Raw genomic sequence first — 18,291 nt, forward strand, 5'->3', positions numbered from 1 at the left:
AGGAACACTGGCACAGCCTACCCATCAAAAGAAGAAAAGCCACAGGCCACCCACTGGGTAACATGGTGCCAGGACCACTGTGGAGAAATGTGGGCTTTGAGGCATCTCGGAATCAGAGAGGGGGTTGGGGGTCCTCACCCAAGAGGGCCCCCCAAGCAGATCTGAGCCCTTATCCAAACATCCCTGTAGCTTGCAGAAACACACTGGACAGTGTGGTGGAAAACACTGGACTCAGAAGCCTGACACATAATTAAGAAGATGCTAGTTTAGCGGGGGAGCAGTGCCGTCAGGCCAAGGCAAAGTCTGAAGGGTGCCATTTTACAGAGTGCTGTTCAGCCGAGCTGGCCTATGTTCAGCAGGACTGACCTGGAGCAGCACCCCGGCTAGGCGTTTACTCTTCTCTGCAGACAACAAAAATCTAGCTCTGCCTTTCACCTCTGTCCCTCCTGTCACCTCTCAGCTGCTTCCTCAAGGCACTTCTGCAAGAAGAGCTACAGACCAAAATGTATGGTCACCACTTCTGGGTTCTGCCTTGAGTGGCCAACTCTTTTTAAATGTGTGCCCTCTTCCCCCCCCCCCCCCCCCCCGCCAACCAAATGACTTAGCCACACCATGATTAAGTACAAGAGAAATAAAAAGGACCCTGGAAAAGATAACATTATAAACGGGACCCAGAGAGCACTCAACTTGGCTCTGAGCTTCCTAGCAGACAAGGCAAAAAGGGAGAATATGCTGTATGACTCTGGTTATGCACAGACAATGCTTACCAGTTCTGCAAGGGAATCAAAGCTTCTCCTGGCACTAAATCTTGAACAAAAATCTGCCAGGTGGCAACCTCTCCTCCCACATCCATCAAGCCAGCCAGCCTTAATTTGAAGCGTTTTCCAACAGATGCAGAAGCAATTTTGCATAAGGCTGCTTCTTGAAAAGGACTCGAAGATATTGCCACTCAAAGACTGCTCTGGGAGGATGACTCCAAGGGATAAAGGGATTTGCCTCCACGACAGTGGTTTCGTTTCTCCAGGCCCAAGACTCAGCACACCTGGAGTGGCAGACAACAATGTCCAAGGCCTTCCCTTCAAATAGCCCTGCTCCCAGCCAGACTGAGTCTATGCTGATCACTCTTCCCGCAGCAGAGGTGTTGGAAACCTCCTGCTCCTGGCATTCTCAGCCCCCTGCCCCCACCAGTGTGGGATCGGCCAGACTTCTCGAGTGGCATGGCGTACTTAATTCACAACTGGCCCCCTGCCAGACTAACGGCACTGACTGGCTTCGGTTTTAAGCCCTATTCCAAGCTGGCATGGGCTTTCTGTTTTGTTTAAGGAAAAGAAAACAGAATAAAACCCAGAAGGCAACACTTGGATTAAAGGATGCCTATTAAAAACATGTGCGAGAGATCCAAATCCGGTAAAGGAAAAGGCGGGGGGGGGGGGGGGGGGGGGGGGGACAGATGAGGGGGGCAGGAATTAGCTTTCTACTATGAAAAGCAGGGAGCAGGCAAAGGCCGGGGCGCCGAAGCCACAAGGCTAAAGGTCAAAACGTGAATGCACTGCCTTCGTCTGGGCCCTTACCTGTGGAAGGAGCCTGAGCTCCTGTCCCAGAGATGCCACACTCCCATCCCCAGTCCTCACTGTTCCCTCTGCCTGGGCTGCCTGATCCTCACCAGCCCAGGCTCAACCTTTCAGCCCCAGCTTATGTGGCCGTGAAGACTTCACTTGCCCCTCTGTACACGGTCGGCCCTTATTAGTTGGGGTTTCTGAGGGTTAGTTCCTGTGGACCCAAGATGGCTGGGTCCCGGCACCCGGGACCCCAATTTCAACCTAGCTCGTTAAGGAGGAGAACGACAAAACGAGGTATGCACAGCACAGAAAGCAGCCACCGCTCTTTCAGCCTTGGATCAGTTCACTGCAGCCAAGAGCAGTGGCAAAGTCTAAGGGTCACATCTTCTGGCTGGAAGCTGACTTCCTGCCATTAGGATGCTGTGATTTCTTAAATAAAATTTTTTAGGGACACCTGGGTGGCTCAGTTGGTTCAGCATCCAACTTCGGTTCAAGTCATGACCTTGAGGTTTGTGGGTTCAAGCCCCACGTCAGGCTCTGTGCTGACAGCTCAGAGCCTGAAGCCTGCTTCAGATTCTGTCTCTCTCTGTACCCCCACTCATGCTCTAGCTCTCTCTCTAAAATAAACATTAAAAATTTTGTTTTAAAAAATCTTTTTCAATGTTTATTTTCCCCAGGTGCCCCAGGAGGCTGAGGCGTCTCCCCACTGCCCCCACCACCCTGCCCCTTGCTCCTAGCAGGAGAGGAAGATACCTTCTACAAAAGGCACTCTGGAAACCATCACCTCCTCAATCTCCAGGGCACTGCCTGGTACCTCTTTCCCCTTGGTCAAGGCCCCTCCCCAAATGTTCACTTTAAAGCAAGAACGACTTACTCACCCTCAGGGTCCAGCTCGTTATCTTTTTCCTCTTTATGCTTCCCTCCTCCTTCCCCTCCATTTGGCCCAATCCTGGACTTAAATGCTTAGGAAATCCCAGGTGACTCATCTAGCATGATGTGTAGTGACAGGAACATCACCTGCTCACGTCCCTTCCCTGCAAGCCAGAGCCGCTGGGTCTCCCCAGAGCCTGCCTCTGACGAGAAGCTGAGCTGGCTCGCAGTCAGTCACTCCTCTGGGCCCCTCCCTGTAAGGCCAGCAGCAGTCTCACAGCGGAGGGAGGCACAATCTCTTGCCTGGATGTGGGGAGGGAATAAGAACGAGCCAGATGTCCTCTGCTCTCTTCCTGCGTAATTTCTTTGCAGGAAATAATCAAATGTCCTGAGATGTCCCCCATCCTTCCCTGTGGTCATCTCGCCTTTTATTTTCCCCGCACCCACCTCTGACCAACTTCGGCACCCCTCCCCCCCCCCCCCCCCCACACACATATTCCTCTTAACTCTGTGTGTCACTTCAAGGCCTCTCCTTACGGCCTGCCCGCTGGCCTCCTGGCTGGGCCCAGCCCTCCAACGTGAACCTCAGCCTCTTCCCCTCCCTCCTCCCTCCTGGGGGGTCCCCCTCAACCCCTCCCTGGCCTTCTTTCCTTCTTGAGTTGGCTTTCCCTCTCCTGGTGCATCCACTGCCAGGACTTCAGCTGAACCTTTGCCAGTGTTTCCAGGGGGCCATCCTACAGAGATGGCCGACAGGTCAGAAGAGCAGAGTTCTGACAGCGGTTGGATCCGTGGGCAAAATGTTCAACCCAACAGGCCTCCTTTCTGCAGGACTGCTCAGAGGCCTTACCATGTGGGCGCCCCGGAGGCCCGAGGGGTCTACAGCGCAGGCTTTCCAAACTCCTGTGATGACAAACCCTGCCTCTCCAACTCTGCTTTGCAAAGGGCTCTCACACAGGCTAATGGCTTCCAAATCTGCACGTCCGGCCCCGACCTCTCTCCTGACTGCCCAGCTGCCTCCTGGACACAGTTAAGCATAGGCAAACTCACTGTCCTCTTCCAGCCCAAGCCCATCCCATCTCCTAGGTATCCGGTCTCTTGCCAGTTAAAGCTAGTTGATAAGCACCTGCTCATTCAGGCCCATGGCTCCCTCTCAACGCCCCTCCCAGCCCCACCACCATTTCTCCCAAGGGTTCATGGCAGCCTCCTTTGGTTTAACAGCTTCCTAAGGGGTGGTTTTTTATTTTGTTTTGTTTTTAGTTTTGGGTTTTTTTTTTTTTTCCTTTGGACACCAGCCATTTCCCTTAGACTTTAAATTCCATACAGTGGCCAGATTAATCTTTTTGAAACAGTCCTCAGATAACCAACCACTCTTCCCCCAAAGCCTTCATTCTGTAGGCAAGAAGGGAATCAGTAAGTGTGGCATTCAGGGCTCTTTTCTCAGTGCCCCCAGGAGTCTTCTCAGCCTCATCTGCCCCCCTCATCCCAACCAACCACAACACCAGCCATCCTCTGAGCTCTCCCTGCCCTTTCATGCCCTTCCCTCTATCTGCAATGTTCTTCCCTCCTTCTCATCCTCACAGTATCCCACCTGTCCTTCCAGGTCCCACTCACACACAACCGCAACTCTAAAGTCCTACCCCATCCAGCACTTTCCTTGTTGGCCTATACACAGTTCCTCTCCTGTGCCTGCTCTCTTGGCACCTGGCACACTGCATCTCAGGTGGACGTAGACCATTCCAGCCACTCCATCAGACCGTGTGTGCCCACGTGTCCTCTCCAGCTCCAGACCCCCAGCATCTGTACTTGCTAGGAACTCAGAAAAGCTGCTTGCATGAATTAATTACACAGCGGATGCTGGCAAGCCTGGAGGCATATCCCCACTGGAATGCCATCAATGCCTCCTTTGAACCCTCAGTCTGCACCTACTTGTTTTAGAATTACACTGATGCCTGCCTTATTTATCCCCACAAGGCCATAAGCATCTTGATGGCAGGACCTATGATTCCTCTTCAAATCCCCCCATGTGGACTGGTACTCAGATGACCGGTAGGAAGTGCCTGGGGAATCAATGAGGAAGAAAGAGACAGGCAGGCAGGCAGGGCTCCTACTTGGAGGTCCTCAACCTGACAAGTGCCCTCAACTACAAGTTAACAAGTACCCTTCCGAAGCTTCATTCTTCTGAGCAGGACATGGTGATAGGGGAGCGGGTCCTGCCACAGATGAGCGCACATGCTCTGGGGCCCGAAGGTCTGAGTTCAAAGCCTCTCCGTCTACTAACTGTGGGACTCGGCATGAGTTAGGTAACCAGTCTGTTTCTTGGCTTCCTAGTCGGGAAAGCGAAAAATTCCAACGCTGCTACCTGACACACTTGTTATGAAGACTGAGTTCACAGGCAGGAAACACTCTACACAATACTCAGTAAATAGTAAGTTCTCAAGAAATGTTTGCCATCATCATCACCATCATCTGTCTCCTTCCAGCTAGGATGCCAGGAGCCTGTAAGATTTTGGGGGCCAGGATGAAGCCAGCAGTTTTGAATGGGTGAAGGTGGGGGTGAGAGGCAGGTACCAGGGGCCTGGGCAAGCAGAGGAGAAACACGTGTCTCAGCGTGAGTCCTGACCCTGACTCGTCAGCTGACTTGTTGCCCCACTCAGCTGCTCCCAGCAGACCGGCACCCACTCTCTGCCCACCAGGCTTGAGGGCTGTTCCTTCCTTTGGAAGAAATGACCTAAGAATCCTCAACCCTCAGACAAGGGGCCTGAGGAAGGGGACACAGCAGGGAGGAAGAATTGGGTCAATGGGACACCTTTGCCTCAAGTCCAAGATCAAAAACCATCCTGTCATCCTGGTTCACACAATCTAGAAAGGAATTCACAGCAAGCTACCACTTGGGCCAACTTTCATTCTGAACCATGGAGTCAGGCAGTGTGGCTTCAAAGGCAAAGGCCTGCCCCAGAGTCTGTCGACCGATGGTGCTGCCTTGGCCACGGTTGGGAAAACAGCTCAGAAATTAAATCTAAACCAGCCAGCCTCAAAAGCTGGAAACCCAGAGTCAAGTTCACAGTCCTGGCCTTTAATTTTTCAAGTGTTAACACAGCTTCTAGCCTTCAGAGTTTGTTTTTAATAACTCAATTGGTCCTCTCACATCAGGAATTTGACCTTCCCCCTGCACAGCCCAAGACTCACAGTGATATTATCTTACAAAGATGTTAAAACAGATTCCCCCAAAGTCACATCTCACACTGCCCACTTGTCAGCCTGTATTACAAGGGTTTCAGGCATCTCCCAACATTCCAAATGATTTTCTTCATCTGATGCTATCAGTCAGGGACTGGAAGCAACTGGGAACAAAAGCCAGGCCAACCCCCTCTGATTCGCCAAGCTTGGATATTAACGCTTTCTCTTCCTGAGCCACAAATTGAACCCCAGCAGTAAAGGCCAAAACAAAATCAAACTCACATTTTTCTAAGACTACCAGACCAGCACATAAAAAATTCCCCTCAATAAAAACGAAATGGATTTTTCAATTGTTCCCAGCACTTCAGCGGGCCCCACGCTGGAGCCCAAGCGCGTTCCTGGAGTAGAGAAGTGAATCTCAGAACAACCCGCCCAGAGATCCAACAACTGAGGGATGGTCATGGAAATGATGGGCCAGCTGCTCTAAAACATCGTGAGACAATGCGAGATGATAAAGGAGGCATCTAAATATGGAAATGCACTTACAAAACAACAAGGAGAAGAATGAGAAACACGGATGGACACTGTAGTCTCCATTGGCAAGGCACAAATATATATGCCTGATCCACAAACATCAGGAGGACCGTGACAGAAGAACACCCGTGTGCGTGGGTGGGGAATTATGGGCAATTTTGCTCCCCCCCCCCCCAATTCCCTTGTATCTTGCTGTTTTAAATTAAAAGTACATGATGATTAGATGAAATACTCAGATAACATCCAAAGAAGTGTATCGTGCAACAAACCGGCAGAAGTCAGGGCCGGAGTCTGCACTGCTCGCCCGTGGCTTTGTGTCAAACCACACACATATGCTTGGCTGACCACAGAGTCTCATCTCCTGAGCACAAGGTTTGGGGGATTTTCATTCACTCACGTCTGACTGCCACCCAGGGGACATACAAACCCGGTACGTTGCTTTTCCTGCCACCGCTCTTCTCCGGTTTCCCCATTCTGTGGGTGACCCCAGAATCACTGTAACCAGAAACCTGACGGGCTGGGCTGAGCTGATGGTGAGGGGCGGGGAGAGCCTCACCTTCAGGGCCTCATCCCCCCACCGGCCACCAGCCAGGGCTGCAGGTAGAGGGGGTTACAGTCCTACGGATGAAGAGATACTTACCCAAATTGTTGTGCGCTGGGGACATCGGATTCGGGGATAGGTTTGGAGAACCTGTGAGGTGAGACAGAGTCATGAGAACAAACAGAACATTCTTGGCTTAGAGCACCAAATTACTGAACACATGCATCAAGATGGGGCAGCTCAACACAGCAGGCAGAAAACCCTGGGCTGAGCCTCCAAAGCCCAGGAGGAGGTCTGATCCCGTGTCCCTGTTCTGCTTTCTCTCCCTGGGCCCCAGTCTTCACCGGTGGAACAAACAGACGAGCGGCTAACCTCAGAGGTCTCTCCCACAACTTGATGGCTTGAGGATCCGGACCAAACCCACAGCACAGGGCACAGAGCTCCTTGGAAGCTATGGCCCCAGGAAAACGAGGCAGACAGGGAAGGCCCAGGCGACGAAGGCCTCCCCTCCCACACAGGTAGGGCCACAGCTCCCCAGAAGGCCCCTTCAAATACCAATCTAGCCCTTTCCCCAGGTCTCAGGAAACTCACCCAGCTGCCTCAGAAACCCTACAACTCTGCAACCAGACTGATGTTTGAGGCAATACATGAGGCTGCTCATGGGGATGTGTCCAAACCTACCCAATTCTTCCTGCCCGGCTACCTTCTCTCCAGCCCTCCCTCTCAGGAGAAAAAGAAAACCACATGGCATCTGCTTTCAAAAAAAAAAAAACCAAAAAACAAAAAACCAAACAGTGCCGTTCCACAGAGCAAGTTGGCTCATCCCTTTGTCCCTGGACCCAAGAGGGCTGCAGCTATTTCTGTAGTAACAGCCCTGCAGGATGGGCGCATATGTGCCTTGTTTATGAGGGTCTGTTCCTGCTCCCCAACTCAGCTGTAACCTCCTTGAGGGTGAGGGATGAGCCACAGGCTTCTCTTCCTCCCCCAGAACCCAGCACATCAGGGGATGTGGAAGAGTCGTGGAAGACAGCTTCCAACCTGGCCACAGAGTCCAGGCGTGTCACCAGCGTATCAGCGATGGGATTTCAGCAAAGTGGTCTAACCTCCTCGAGCCTTGATTTTTATTTCCCTTCAGGTGTAAAATGGGGATAATGCCACCTATTGTGTGATTTGTAGAAATGAAGCGTGATCGTGCATAGACAAATGGCTGCACCATGACTGGTACACAGCAGGCACTCAGTAAATGCTGGTTTCCTGTTTTGTGGCAGCCCAAATCAACAAGGCCCAGGAAGGCTGTGGGACCATCTCACTGGTCTGGAAGGGCACGCATGTGTGTTAGGGGAGACCCAGGGCCGGACAAGGGGATCCTCGGACCCCAACTGAGACACTATCATATCTCAGCTGGCAGAGAAGCAGCTGGACTTGTTTCCAAATGGACAACTTTGAGTGAAAAGCCGAGGAGCAGAAGACACCCCCCCCCCAAGAGACTGGGGGTCCACAGAGCCCAACGTCTACTTTTGACACATCATGGACGTCCACAGCAGGGCCCTGCAGGTACACTGACGGGAGGAGAGGAAGAAAGAAGAGATGACAGAGAGGGTGGGACAGAAAGGAAGGCAGGGAGGGGGGGAAGAAGCGCGCGCTGAGGGTGGTGGAAGGGTGGCTGGCTGCTCACTCTGTGCTCGGACCCTCTCCTTTGGCCCTGCTTTGACAGTGCTAATCATTCTACACACAGAAAGAAGAGCAGGGAGGGAAGAGAAAAGGAGTTAGAAGCAACGTAGCATCTGGAAAGATGCTGCTTAGCTGGCCTGTTTCCCGTGCCACATCCCAGAGCTGCAGGCTTGCAGCCGTCGCTTGGCATGGAGTGCGGGAAGGCCTGTGACACACCGCAGCCCGGGGCGCGCCGTCAGCCACTCCCGGGGGTGTGTGCCACACCCCAAAGCGCCACGACGCCCACGCCGGGTATCAAGCAGCCACGCTTACAACGAACACACAAGTCTCCCTCGTGTGCCTCTTTCAGGACCCGCGCACTCTCTTTTGGGCCGTGTGCAAGGGCGGGCGGGCTCCGTGTGGACGAGGCATGCCCGCGATCTTTGGGACAGACCATCTGCTCGGCCCCCTCCTCCTCCTCCTCACCCAACCACGCACAGCGCCGCGCACATTCTATGTGGCAGCTGGGGTTCCATTCAAGGAGCCACCGGTTTGGAGCCAATTTGGTCCCGTAACAAATGATGCGGGAACATCTGGAGACGTGGCTGGAGACAAGTGGGCTGGGTCCCTCGCGGCGGGATACATAGATGACGTTTGGCCACTACACAAAAATAGACGTTTCAGGGGCCTCCACTGGCAGAGACCCTGCCCGCCTCCATTCAGCCTTTCCTCCCGAGCTGTGTCAGGTGATCAGGCCCACCCATCACCCTGCTGCCAAGCTCTCACCAAGGTGGAGATTCTGCTTAAAGCCTGCAGTGGCTCTTGGCCACAGTGAAACCTTGAGGGACACTCCTCCTGTCTCTCGCCACTCCCCAGCCACACAGAGCTCTCACTGTCACCAGAACGCACCAGGCTATCCTGCCCATGCCCATGCCTCTACCTAGCATATCCTCTCTGCCTGATGGCCTGGTCAACACCTACCCATCCCCAAGACTTGACTCAAGAAAAACCTGCCCTGTGAGGTACTGTTCTGCTCCCAACACCTCCTCCCCAGGCTGGGGTAGGTGGCCCTCCCCTGTGCCCACTGCCACATGGCATCCTCCATCAGGGCATATATGAGACGGCACAGTGACTGCTGGTCGTCGTCCTCACAAACTGAGCAGCTCAGGCTCCTCTCTCCCCAGTGCCTGGGACGGCATCTGGCACCTAGTTGTTGCTTCATAAATGCCGGGCAGAGGGACAGGGGGAGGGCAGGCACTCAGCGAGGATCAAGACTCTGACCTGCATCCATGCTGTGGTTCATCTGGTGGTCACTGGTCTCTCCATCTTCACTCAGGTAGCCAGGGGGTGGGGTTTCTGGGAATCAGAAGGAAGGTGGTTCATTATGGGGCCTGCACGGTTCAGCTCGGAGACACCTGCTGCAAACCCGTCACACGTCCACACCACTCTGCCAGGAGCAGGTGCTGGAGGCGCTGCGGGCCTCTGAGCAAGGGCACCAGCTCCTCAATCCAGCTGGCCTCCTGCCCTTCGACCCCCGTCTCCTCGGCTGGATTGTGACCACCTTTGTTCATGCCATCCTGACGCCTAGGACCGAAACACCTGTTCCTAGAGCCGCTGCCAGGCTAATTTCTTCCCACCCTAGAAGGTCAAGTGTAAGCCCACCCCTCCAGGGAGGCTGGGGACTTGCCTGAGCCTCGCCCACCTCTGTCCTCTGAAGGGCAATTGCCTCACGCTGCCCTTTAGCTCCGCTAATCTACTCCTGCACAGGTACCCTGTTCATTGTCACTCCTGTATCGGACATCTTGGCTTCCCCAGTGGGCTTCAAGTTCAATGGCAGCAGCGACCATGATCTGTTTCTCTGAATGACCCCAGACGGTGACTTAGCTCTCTAACGTTTGCGCAGTGAACACGGTGACCTACCCCTAGGGGCCAGCGCCCCCTGTGGAGGACCTGGAAGAGGCTGGGCCTGTAAAGGGGTCTCTCCATAGGCTCTGCCCCATGCACAGGCCTACAGTCAACCTCAGCACAGTGAACTCACTCAGGGTGAGAGGCTTGTCCAAGTCAGAGCGCTCTGAAAGGCAGGCAGGATTCCTGCCGCTGTGACCAGCCCAAGCTCAGCCAAGCAGTTTTCCTGGACGCCCTGCGTGCTGGTGATTCACACATTATTTGCATGTAAATGAAGGGCTTCTAAAAACATCTGCACTCTGACAGCTGAGCCGGCTTCTCCCCGCGCAGTCAGTCAAAACTCCCGCTTGGGCCTCAGCCCCCACCCAGGCTGAAACCCCCACCAGGCTTACTTACTGAAGGGCCATTCTCCGCACCGGCTGCCCGGCCCTCGGCTCCCCCACTGCTCTGCAGGCCCCCAGCCCGTCGGGGATCCTGCCCAAACTCCAGCCCCGGCCGCGAGGGCGGTGAGAGAAACACAGCATTGCTATTTCCGCTTCCAAAATAAATGACGGCACCGAGGCCGGGCGGAAGGGTCACGCCGCCGCTCCTCCGTGCCAAGAAAAGCATCATTACTGAGCGGGGAGCCAAGGCCACGGGTCCTCTCCCAACGGGTGTGCGGTTCTGAGTCAGGGGCCCTCGGGCCAGCGCCGTGTGCGGAGGGGGGACAGGGGGCCCAGGACAGCCAAGAGAGCTGCAGGGGGACTGGCGTGAGGACTGCCGGCGCCCCTGCGTGCCCCTGTGCACCCCTGTGCCTACCTGGAATATTGCTCTGGGGCTCGATGCCCGCGGGGAAGTTAGTGTTCTCGGGGATGGAATGGCTGTAGTCGTCCAGCGGGGGGAACTCGGCCGGGATCTCTGTGTGGCGTGGCACCAGCACAGGAGGTAGAACTGTCCAGAAGAGCAGAGGCAGATCGGCGTCAAGGCCAGGGTGGCACCAAAGCCCTCCAAGTGCCACACCTTCCTCACCCCCCCACCTGGACAGGGAAAGGGGAGACGAGGCGGGGAGGGGATGGAGAGGACACGCAGGTCGCTGCAGACCCAGGGAGAGGGTGAGGCGGTGCCTACCTGGGGTCTCTACCCTCTGATAGTGGTAGGGATTCACGCAGACCTCGTCCTTCTTCATGTTGAAGGCGAACTCGCATAGCTCCATGGCCCGCAGCTCGTGGTGGCTGTGTAGGTCAGGCCATCGCCACAGGCGGCAGTAGATGACATGGGGGAGCCCCTTCCGATGGGACACCTGCAGTCGGCCATCCAGGGACCTGCCGGGATGGGGAAAGGTGAAGAGCAACAGTGAAGTGGATTGGGCGTGCCTTCTCCCCGAGTTCGAGATTGGTCTGCAGAGCCTCAGGGCTCTCTCCTCTGCCCTCATCTCTCTGAGCCTCATGGGCCAGAGATCAGAGAGTCTCTGTCAGGGCTGGCAGCAATCCCAGGAGGGAAACACAGACGTCCACCAAGGAAGGCCAAAGGCCTCCCTGGCTTGGCAGGGGGCACCTTGACTACACCAGGCCCCGGGATGAGTCCTCCAGCCCTCAACCCCCCATGTGAAGGGAATGGCACTTGCAAAGGCCCACGGGCCAGACCGAGGTGTGCAGACGGGGCCAGGGCTGAGCAAGATCACTGGGGCTCTTTAGGTCCATGCGTGCATGAGCCACAGAGATGCTGTTAAGTGACAAAGTTAGGCCACGGCTAACCCCTCCCAACACTCACACAGCAAATCCCCCACATGTCAGAAAGCAAGAAGAGTCCCTCTCCCTTTTAGTTGGCATTTGTGATGGGGCAGGGAGGGAGAGAGAGAAATTAAAGGGAATTTTAACTTGCAAGACTCTAAACTGCCAACTTCTCGGGAATCGCTTTCAGTTTGAGGGCCGTTGGGAGGCGTCACCTGGGTGTCACCGTCCATAGTGCTCTCCTAGTTCAGAGCCCAGGCCTGAGCGGTGGTGCATACGCTCAGCAGGAACGGAGCCTGCAGCCCCACACCGGGCCCAGTCCTGCAACTGTCCCCAGCCTGGCCGGGCCAAACACCACTAACAACAGCACCCTGTCCCAGCTCAAACAAGGTCTTCTGTGGTGACCTGGCCTCGGAGCAGCTGTGACCTGGTGCCCCCACCTCTCAGGCCAGGCCAAAGTGTGGCCCCTGGACAAGTAGCACGGGTCCACAGAAGTTTGTTAAAAAGGAAGAATCTCAGAGGCTTCCCCAACCTGCTAAATCCAAATCTTCCTCTTTGTAAAACCTCCAGGTGATCTGTACGACGAGAAAGGTGGAGCAAGGCGACAGGACAGCACAGCTGGGAGCCCAGGAATGCACTGTCAGACAAGGGTGAGGTGGGGAGGTAGAAGGCTCCTGAAGGTGACCTCTGGTAGCAGGCAGGCGAGGCGATCCCATTCACACCATCCTTTATCTAACAAATATTTTTTATGAGCTCCTACTATTGTGTGGCGCTAGAGACACGACGGTGAGGGATAAGAGGTCACCGTGAAACAGACCACAGAGTGCTCCCTACTCCTGTGGAGCTTCCAGTCCAATGGACAAGACCAGTATTCATCAAATAATCATACACAGCTACGATGACAAACTATGTGAGTGTTCTGAAGGAAAAGCACAGGGAACTACAAGAGTATGTGACCCTGGGGACCTTGCTTTGCTGAAGGGCCGGAGGGGGCATTTCTGAGGAGGTGATGGTTGGCCTGAAAGTCTAAAGGACAAGGAAGAACTAACTGGGCAAAGGGACATGGGAGGAGGGCATTCCAAGTAGGGGGATGAACATGTGTGAAGGCTCTGAAAAGGGTGGAAAATATGGTAAAGGGAGGGAACAGGAGAAGGGCCAGAGCAACTGGGGAGGACAGAGGGAGAGGACTGGGCATAAGATGAGGCAGGGGAGCAGGCAGGCTAACTGCAGGGCCTTGGGAGCAATGACAAAAGGTTCTGCCTTTTTCCTAAAAGCCGTAGCAAGTCCCTGAGATGTTTAAGCTGAGTGTGTGTGCATGAAATCCTGGCAGCATGGACAAGATTAGGGGCCATGGCGGTGGAGAGTGAGTGGGGGGAGACGGGTGCATGTGAATAAAGAGGTACACAACAGAGAACTACTCTCCCTACAAGAAGGCCCATGCTAGGACCTCACTGGTCAGTGGGTATGACTTTTCTTAATAGCTGGGGGTGGGGGGCAGTAGAGAATCATTTGCAAGCCCTCCCTCCCCCCGCTCCAGGGCCGAGGGCACCCATCTGCCTGAATAAACAATTTACGGGCACTCCGCGAGGGAAGGCCTAGCCAGATGCAACCAGAAGCACCAACCGAAGAGAAAGAAACAGGAATCCAATCAAACTCTCTAAGCCACTGGCCTGGGAACGGGGAAGGGACAAAGGTCAGCACAAGCCTTGGTCACAGGGACTGACGGGGAGCTGCTGACGAAGGGCATCTCAAAGGATGTAATTACCTCCCTCCCATGGGGCCCTGGACCAAGGAACCCCTCCAGCCAAAAACCGGTAATTACCAGGCAGAACAAGAGAGAACAGCCTGGACTCGCCCCCGAGGTAGAGAAGGAACACTACCGGATATGGAGTCATGTGGCCTGGGGTCAAGATGGGGTTCCCCTCTCCCAGCTGGGAGACAACACTGGGCAAGTCATGAGGTCTCTGGGACCCTCAGCTACTTCATCTGTAAAATGCAAACATTCCCCCCACCCACTACCCACAGCTCAGTCTCCACTGGAGGTCAGTGAGCATTATTATTCCACATTACAGCAGCCCTAGATAAACGGGGTGAGATCGAGGGCTGGGGGGGGGGGGGGGAGAGAAATGGAGAGTGGGAAGTGATGAGAGGAGACAGAGTTATTCAGCTGCTCCCATTCTCTAGCAAAGCCAATTAAGGTGCCCGCAGGTGAGGAAAGTGGCCACATTCACTCTTCGGTGTTTGACAAAAGCCCCAGCTAAAAGCCAGCTGGACACGGTAGCAGCCTCTTCAGGGGGAGGCCCTGGAGAAAGGCTCAGGTGGGCAGTGAGGGAGGACCGGGGCTATGGAGGGAGCCCATCTCCTTCCCACCTGTTTGATCCAAGGGGGTGACCCTCTGGTTTTAAAAATAATAATACAGGGTAAGAGCAGGGGCAGTGGAGGACAACACAAGAGAAAGGTCTCAGCTTCCATGCAGCCGACAGCCCGGGACAGTGAGCATAAGGCCAAGTTCCTGACAACTCTGTACCCCAGTTTGAGCCTTTAGGAAGGGGAGGTAGAGGGGACAGGATGCTCTGAGCACTCCTGATGAGGCAAGACCCTCACACACAGCCCTAACATCTGAAACCCCCAGAACCAGGACACCTCACTCGACAGAGACTGGAGTAGACCCAGGAACTCACACCTGCTCAGGGGCCCGCAAGGGGTGAAAGGGCATGGAGTAGGTAGAAATGGGACCGCCTTGTAAACGTGCAACTCTGACACAATACGGGTCACTAGGGCCAAGGTCGGGGTGTGGGGCGGGTTGTGATATGGTCTCTATAGGTTTTTTGCAGTTGAGGGATGGGAAGGAGCATCGAGGAGGATGACAGGTTTATTGCATCTGTAGGTCAAAAACTTCAGTTTGCCAATTCCACATCCGATCCCGTCTGCATTTCATGGGCTGTTTTCTCTTGAGGATACAATGCTTGGCTGTCTCCCTGAAGAATTCTGGCATAGGAGGCTCCAGGCAAAGAAGAAGGAAGAGGGGGCAAAAGAAGAAAGAGGGCAAAGGGGAGGGGCTACGGGGGTAGGCAGAAGAGGCTGGTAGAGGGAAGGAAGAGAGGAGAAAGGGAGGGGTGAGGAATGGATGGTCAGGGGGAGGGAGGGGAGGAGGGAGGGAGAGGGTAAGAAATGTCCTTCCATTAAATACAACAACCTGAAAGGATGTGTCTATCTCTGTTGTGCCCAAGATAACAAGAGTGTAGACATGGAAACGTGGCCATATGGGAACAGACGTCAGAGTGGAGTGAGCTGAAACCAAGCACCTGTCAGAGGAAGCCAACAAAAGTGATTCCATTCGTGCCTCAGAACCTGGGAAAGACTCAGGAATTGGAGGCACCATACACTTCTCAAGAGGAGGATCCAACAGGAGGATGGGTTTAAAGTCTATGGAAAAGGCAGCCAGATCAGCTCTCCACCCTGAGCCCCTGCAAACAGGACCCCCCCCCCCCAATCCAGCGAGAGACAGGTTTATTCTCTGCAGAAAATGAACCAGAGAGCAGGGCTCTGGATGGGGCCACCAGGGCACAGCTAGGGGTGAAGGTCAGACGAGGGCTGGAAACAGGATGTCGTAACTGATGTCTTGCTCACTCGGCACCCAGGACTGTGACGGGTAGGCCCGTGCCGACCCCCACCTGTGGAGAAATTAAACAGCTCAGCCCTTAAGACATGCAGTACTGACATTTGGGGAACCCTCAACAAAACAGCCCGGTTCCTGCCAGCTCACCATATATATAGGGGAGCTTACCTGCCAACACATAACAGAGCATTCAATCTGCTTTCTACTGCTTCACTCTTACATATGAATGCACAGCCAGAACCCTCAGCCATTTAGAGAACGCCTCTAACACAAGGCACAGAGACAGAAATAAGGGGGCGGGGGGGGGGGGTGCGGGAGTGAGGAGGAAGTCTCAGACAATACAGGGAGCAGAAAAACCTTCAAACAAAATGAAACAAAAACTACTCTCAGGAAGAGAAAATATTACAATCCTAAAACAGGAACATTTACAAACTATGAAAAAAACTTTTGGAAATAAAAATTAATGGGAGTTAAAAATTGAGGAAAGACTTCAAGTTTTCAACTGTATACACGAACTATTTATCAATGAGTTTTTAAAAATCAAAGGAAGCCCAGTGACCAAGTCAGTGCGGTAATGGCAAACGACTGATAAACACGTCAATGGAGCCTAACAGAGTCCAGAAATGGTTACGTATATATGGGCAGCTGATTTTCAACAAAGGTCCAAAGACCATTTAGTGGACAGAGGACCGTCTGTTTGACAAATGGTGCTGGAACAATGGGATGTCCATATGGGAGACAAATGAACTCCAACCTACAGCTTGCACCCTGTGCAAAAATTAATTGAAATGGGTCCGGAGATAAAGCCTGAAACCACAACTTTCAGGAGAATACACAAGGAATACATGAGGAATCTCTGTGACCTTGGGGTAGACACACACTGCTTAGATACCACATCAGAAGCACATCCCACTAAAAAAGAAAGTTGACAAGTTGGACTTCATCATAATGTAAGCTCCTGGTCTTTGAATGGCATTGTTTGGAGAATAAAAAACCCTAAGTTAGGGGAAAATATTTGCAAAGCCTACATCTGATAAAGGGCCTGTTTCCAGAATAAAGAACTCTGAAAATTCAATATTGAGAAAAACAAGGGTGCCTGGGTGGCTCAATGGGTTGAGCATCTGACTTCAGCTTGGGTCATGATCTCACAGTTTGTGAGTTCCAGTCCCGCGTTGGGCTCTGTGCTGACAGCTCAGAGCCTGGATCCTGCTTCAGATTCTGTGTCTCCCTCTCTACCCCTCCCCTGCTCATGCTATGTCTCTCTGTCTCAAAAATGAATAAATGTTAAAAAAAAAAATTCAGAAAAAGACAAACAACCCAACTGTAAAAAACAAAACAAAAACCAAAAACCAAAAAACAACAACAGGTAAATGATTTGAACAGACCCTCCACAAAAAGGTATAAAGATGGTCAATGAGCACATGAAACGATACCGGACATCACCCGTCATTAGAGAAGGGCAAATTTAAACCATGGTGAAACACCACTTCGTAATTGTTCGAATGGCTACAATTAAAGACCATGCCACATCCTGGTGAAAGCACGGAGAGACTAAAACTTCAGATGTTGTTGGGTGGGCATGTAAAATGGTGTAACTACTTTGGAAAACAGTTTGCAAGTGTCTTAAAAAGTCCAAAACATAAGCCTATCATATGATCCACCCATTCCACTAAGTGCTTCCCCAAAACAAGTGAAAACACCTGTCCATTGGACGACCTGTGTACAAATGTCCACAGCAGCTTCGCCAGCAATAGCCCCAAACTGAAAACTACCCAACATTTATCATCAACAGGTGAATGGATAAACTGGGACGTATCCACACAAAGCAACACCACCCACCACTTCATGAAAACGAACATGATACACGCAACAACGCGGATGAATTTAAAAACGCTCATGCCCAGGGAAAGAAGCCAGACGTGATTCTGTTTATGTCAAATTACAGAGTAACTTAAAGGAAAAATGCAAACTTCTCCAGAGGGACAGAAAGCAGACCAGTGGTTGCCTGGGGTTGGGGTGAAGGGATGGGAGTGGGGGCTTATTAGGGGTTAAAGGCTATGTTGACTATCCCCATAGCAGTGCTGGTTTCACAGGTATACACAGATGTCAACATTTATCAAATTGTACACTTTAAGATATGTGCAGTTTGTTGTAGGTTACCCATTATTAAAAAAAAATAATAATAAAAGGCAAGAGCTTTGGGGCTTTGGACTTGGATAAACCTGGATTCAAAGACTGACTGTGCTCGATAACCGTATCAACTTAACCAAATTGCTTAATGTCTTGGTCTTAATTTTTTTTATCATCTGAAATGTAAGCCCCTCCATTCAATTGCTGGAAAGACTAAGTGCTACGTGGTGCAGAAAGCCTTCAGCCTGGAGTCAGAACACAGTAACCAGCAGCCATCTACGGTCATTATTGTTTCTAGTAAGGCAAAAGTAAGGTACGCGGTAGGGAACTCAAAAACACCAGCCCCCTCCCCTGCTCTGACAAGTGGGTGCACAGCCTGGCTGTCCCCGGACAGGCTTCAGTTGGCCTGGTGCTTCTCATTTCCTCAAGGCTTCTGTGCTCTTTGACTCTCCGCACAGCCTGTGCACAGTGCTGTGCGGGTTATAAGGCAAGGCTCGTAGTGACTGTATATCGGTGTGTCTGAGATGTAAGGTTCCTCTCCTGGGATCACACAGCAGTCTGCATCGGGCTTCTGTGAAAGACCAGCAATCCTGGCTG

The 18,291-nt window shown here is 53.0% G+C and overlaps 1 protein-coding gene across 2 annotated transcripts in view; it reads right to left on the reverse strand.

Annotated features, from left to right (window-relative positions):
- Window positions 1–18,291, reverse strand: part of SMAD3 (SMAD family member 3) — a 120,201-nt gene that overhangs the window by 15,051 nt on the left and 86,859 nt on the right. For both annotated transcript variants that reach the window (XM_047863390.1, XM_047863391.1), the window contains exons 2-5: window positions 11,344–11,537; window positions 11,035–11,166; window positions 9,613–9,687; window positions 6,781–6,831 (exon numbers count right to left, since the gene is read on the reverse strand). In XM_047863390.1, the coding sequence (XP_047719346.1) occupies window positions 6,781–6,831; window positions 9,613–9,687; window positions 11,035–11,166; window positions 11,344–11,537 (452 nt within the window). The remainder of the gene's footprint in view (window positions 1–6,780; window positions 6,832–9,612; window positions 9,688–11,034; window positions 11,167–11,343; window positions 11,538–18,291) is intronic.

This window comes from Prionailurus viverrinus, chromosome B3, assembly GCF_022837055.1.
Source record: "Prionailurus viverrinus isolate Anna chromosome B3, UM_Priviv_1.0, whole genome shotgun sequence".
Taxonomy (NCBI): domain Eukaryota; kingdom Metazoa; phylum Chordata; class Mammalia; order Carnivora; family Felidae; genus Prionailurus; species Prionailurus viverrinus.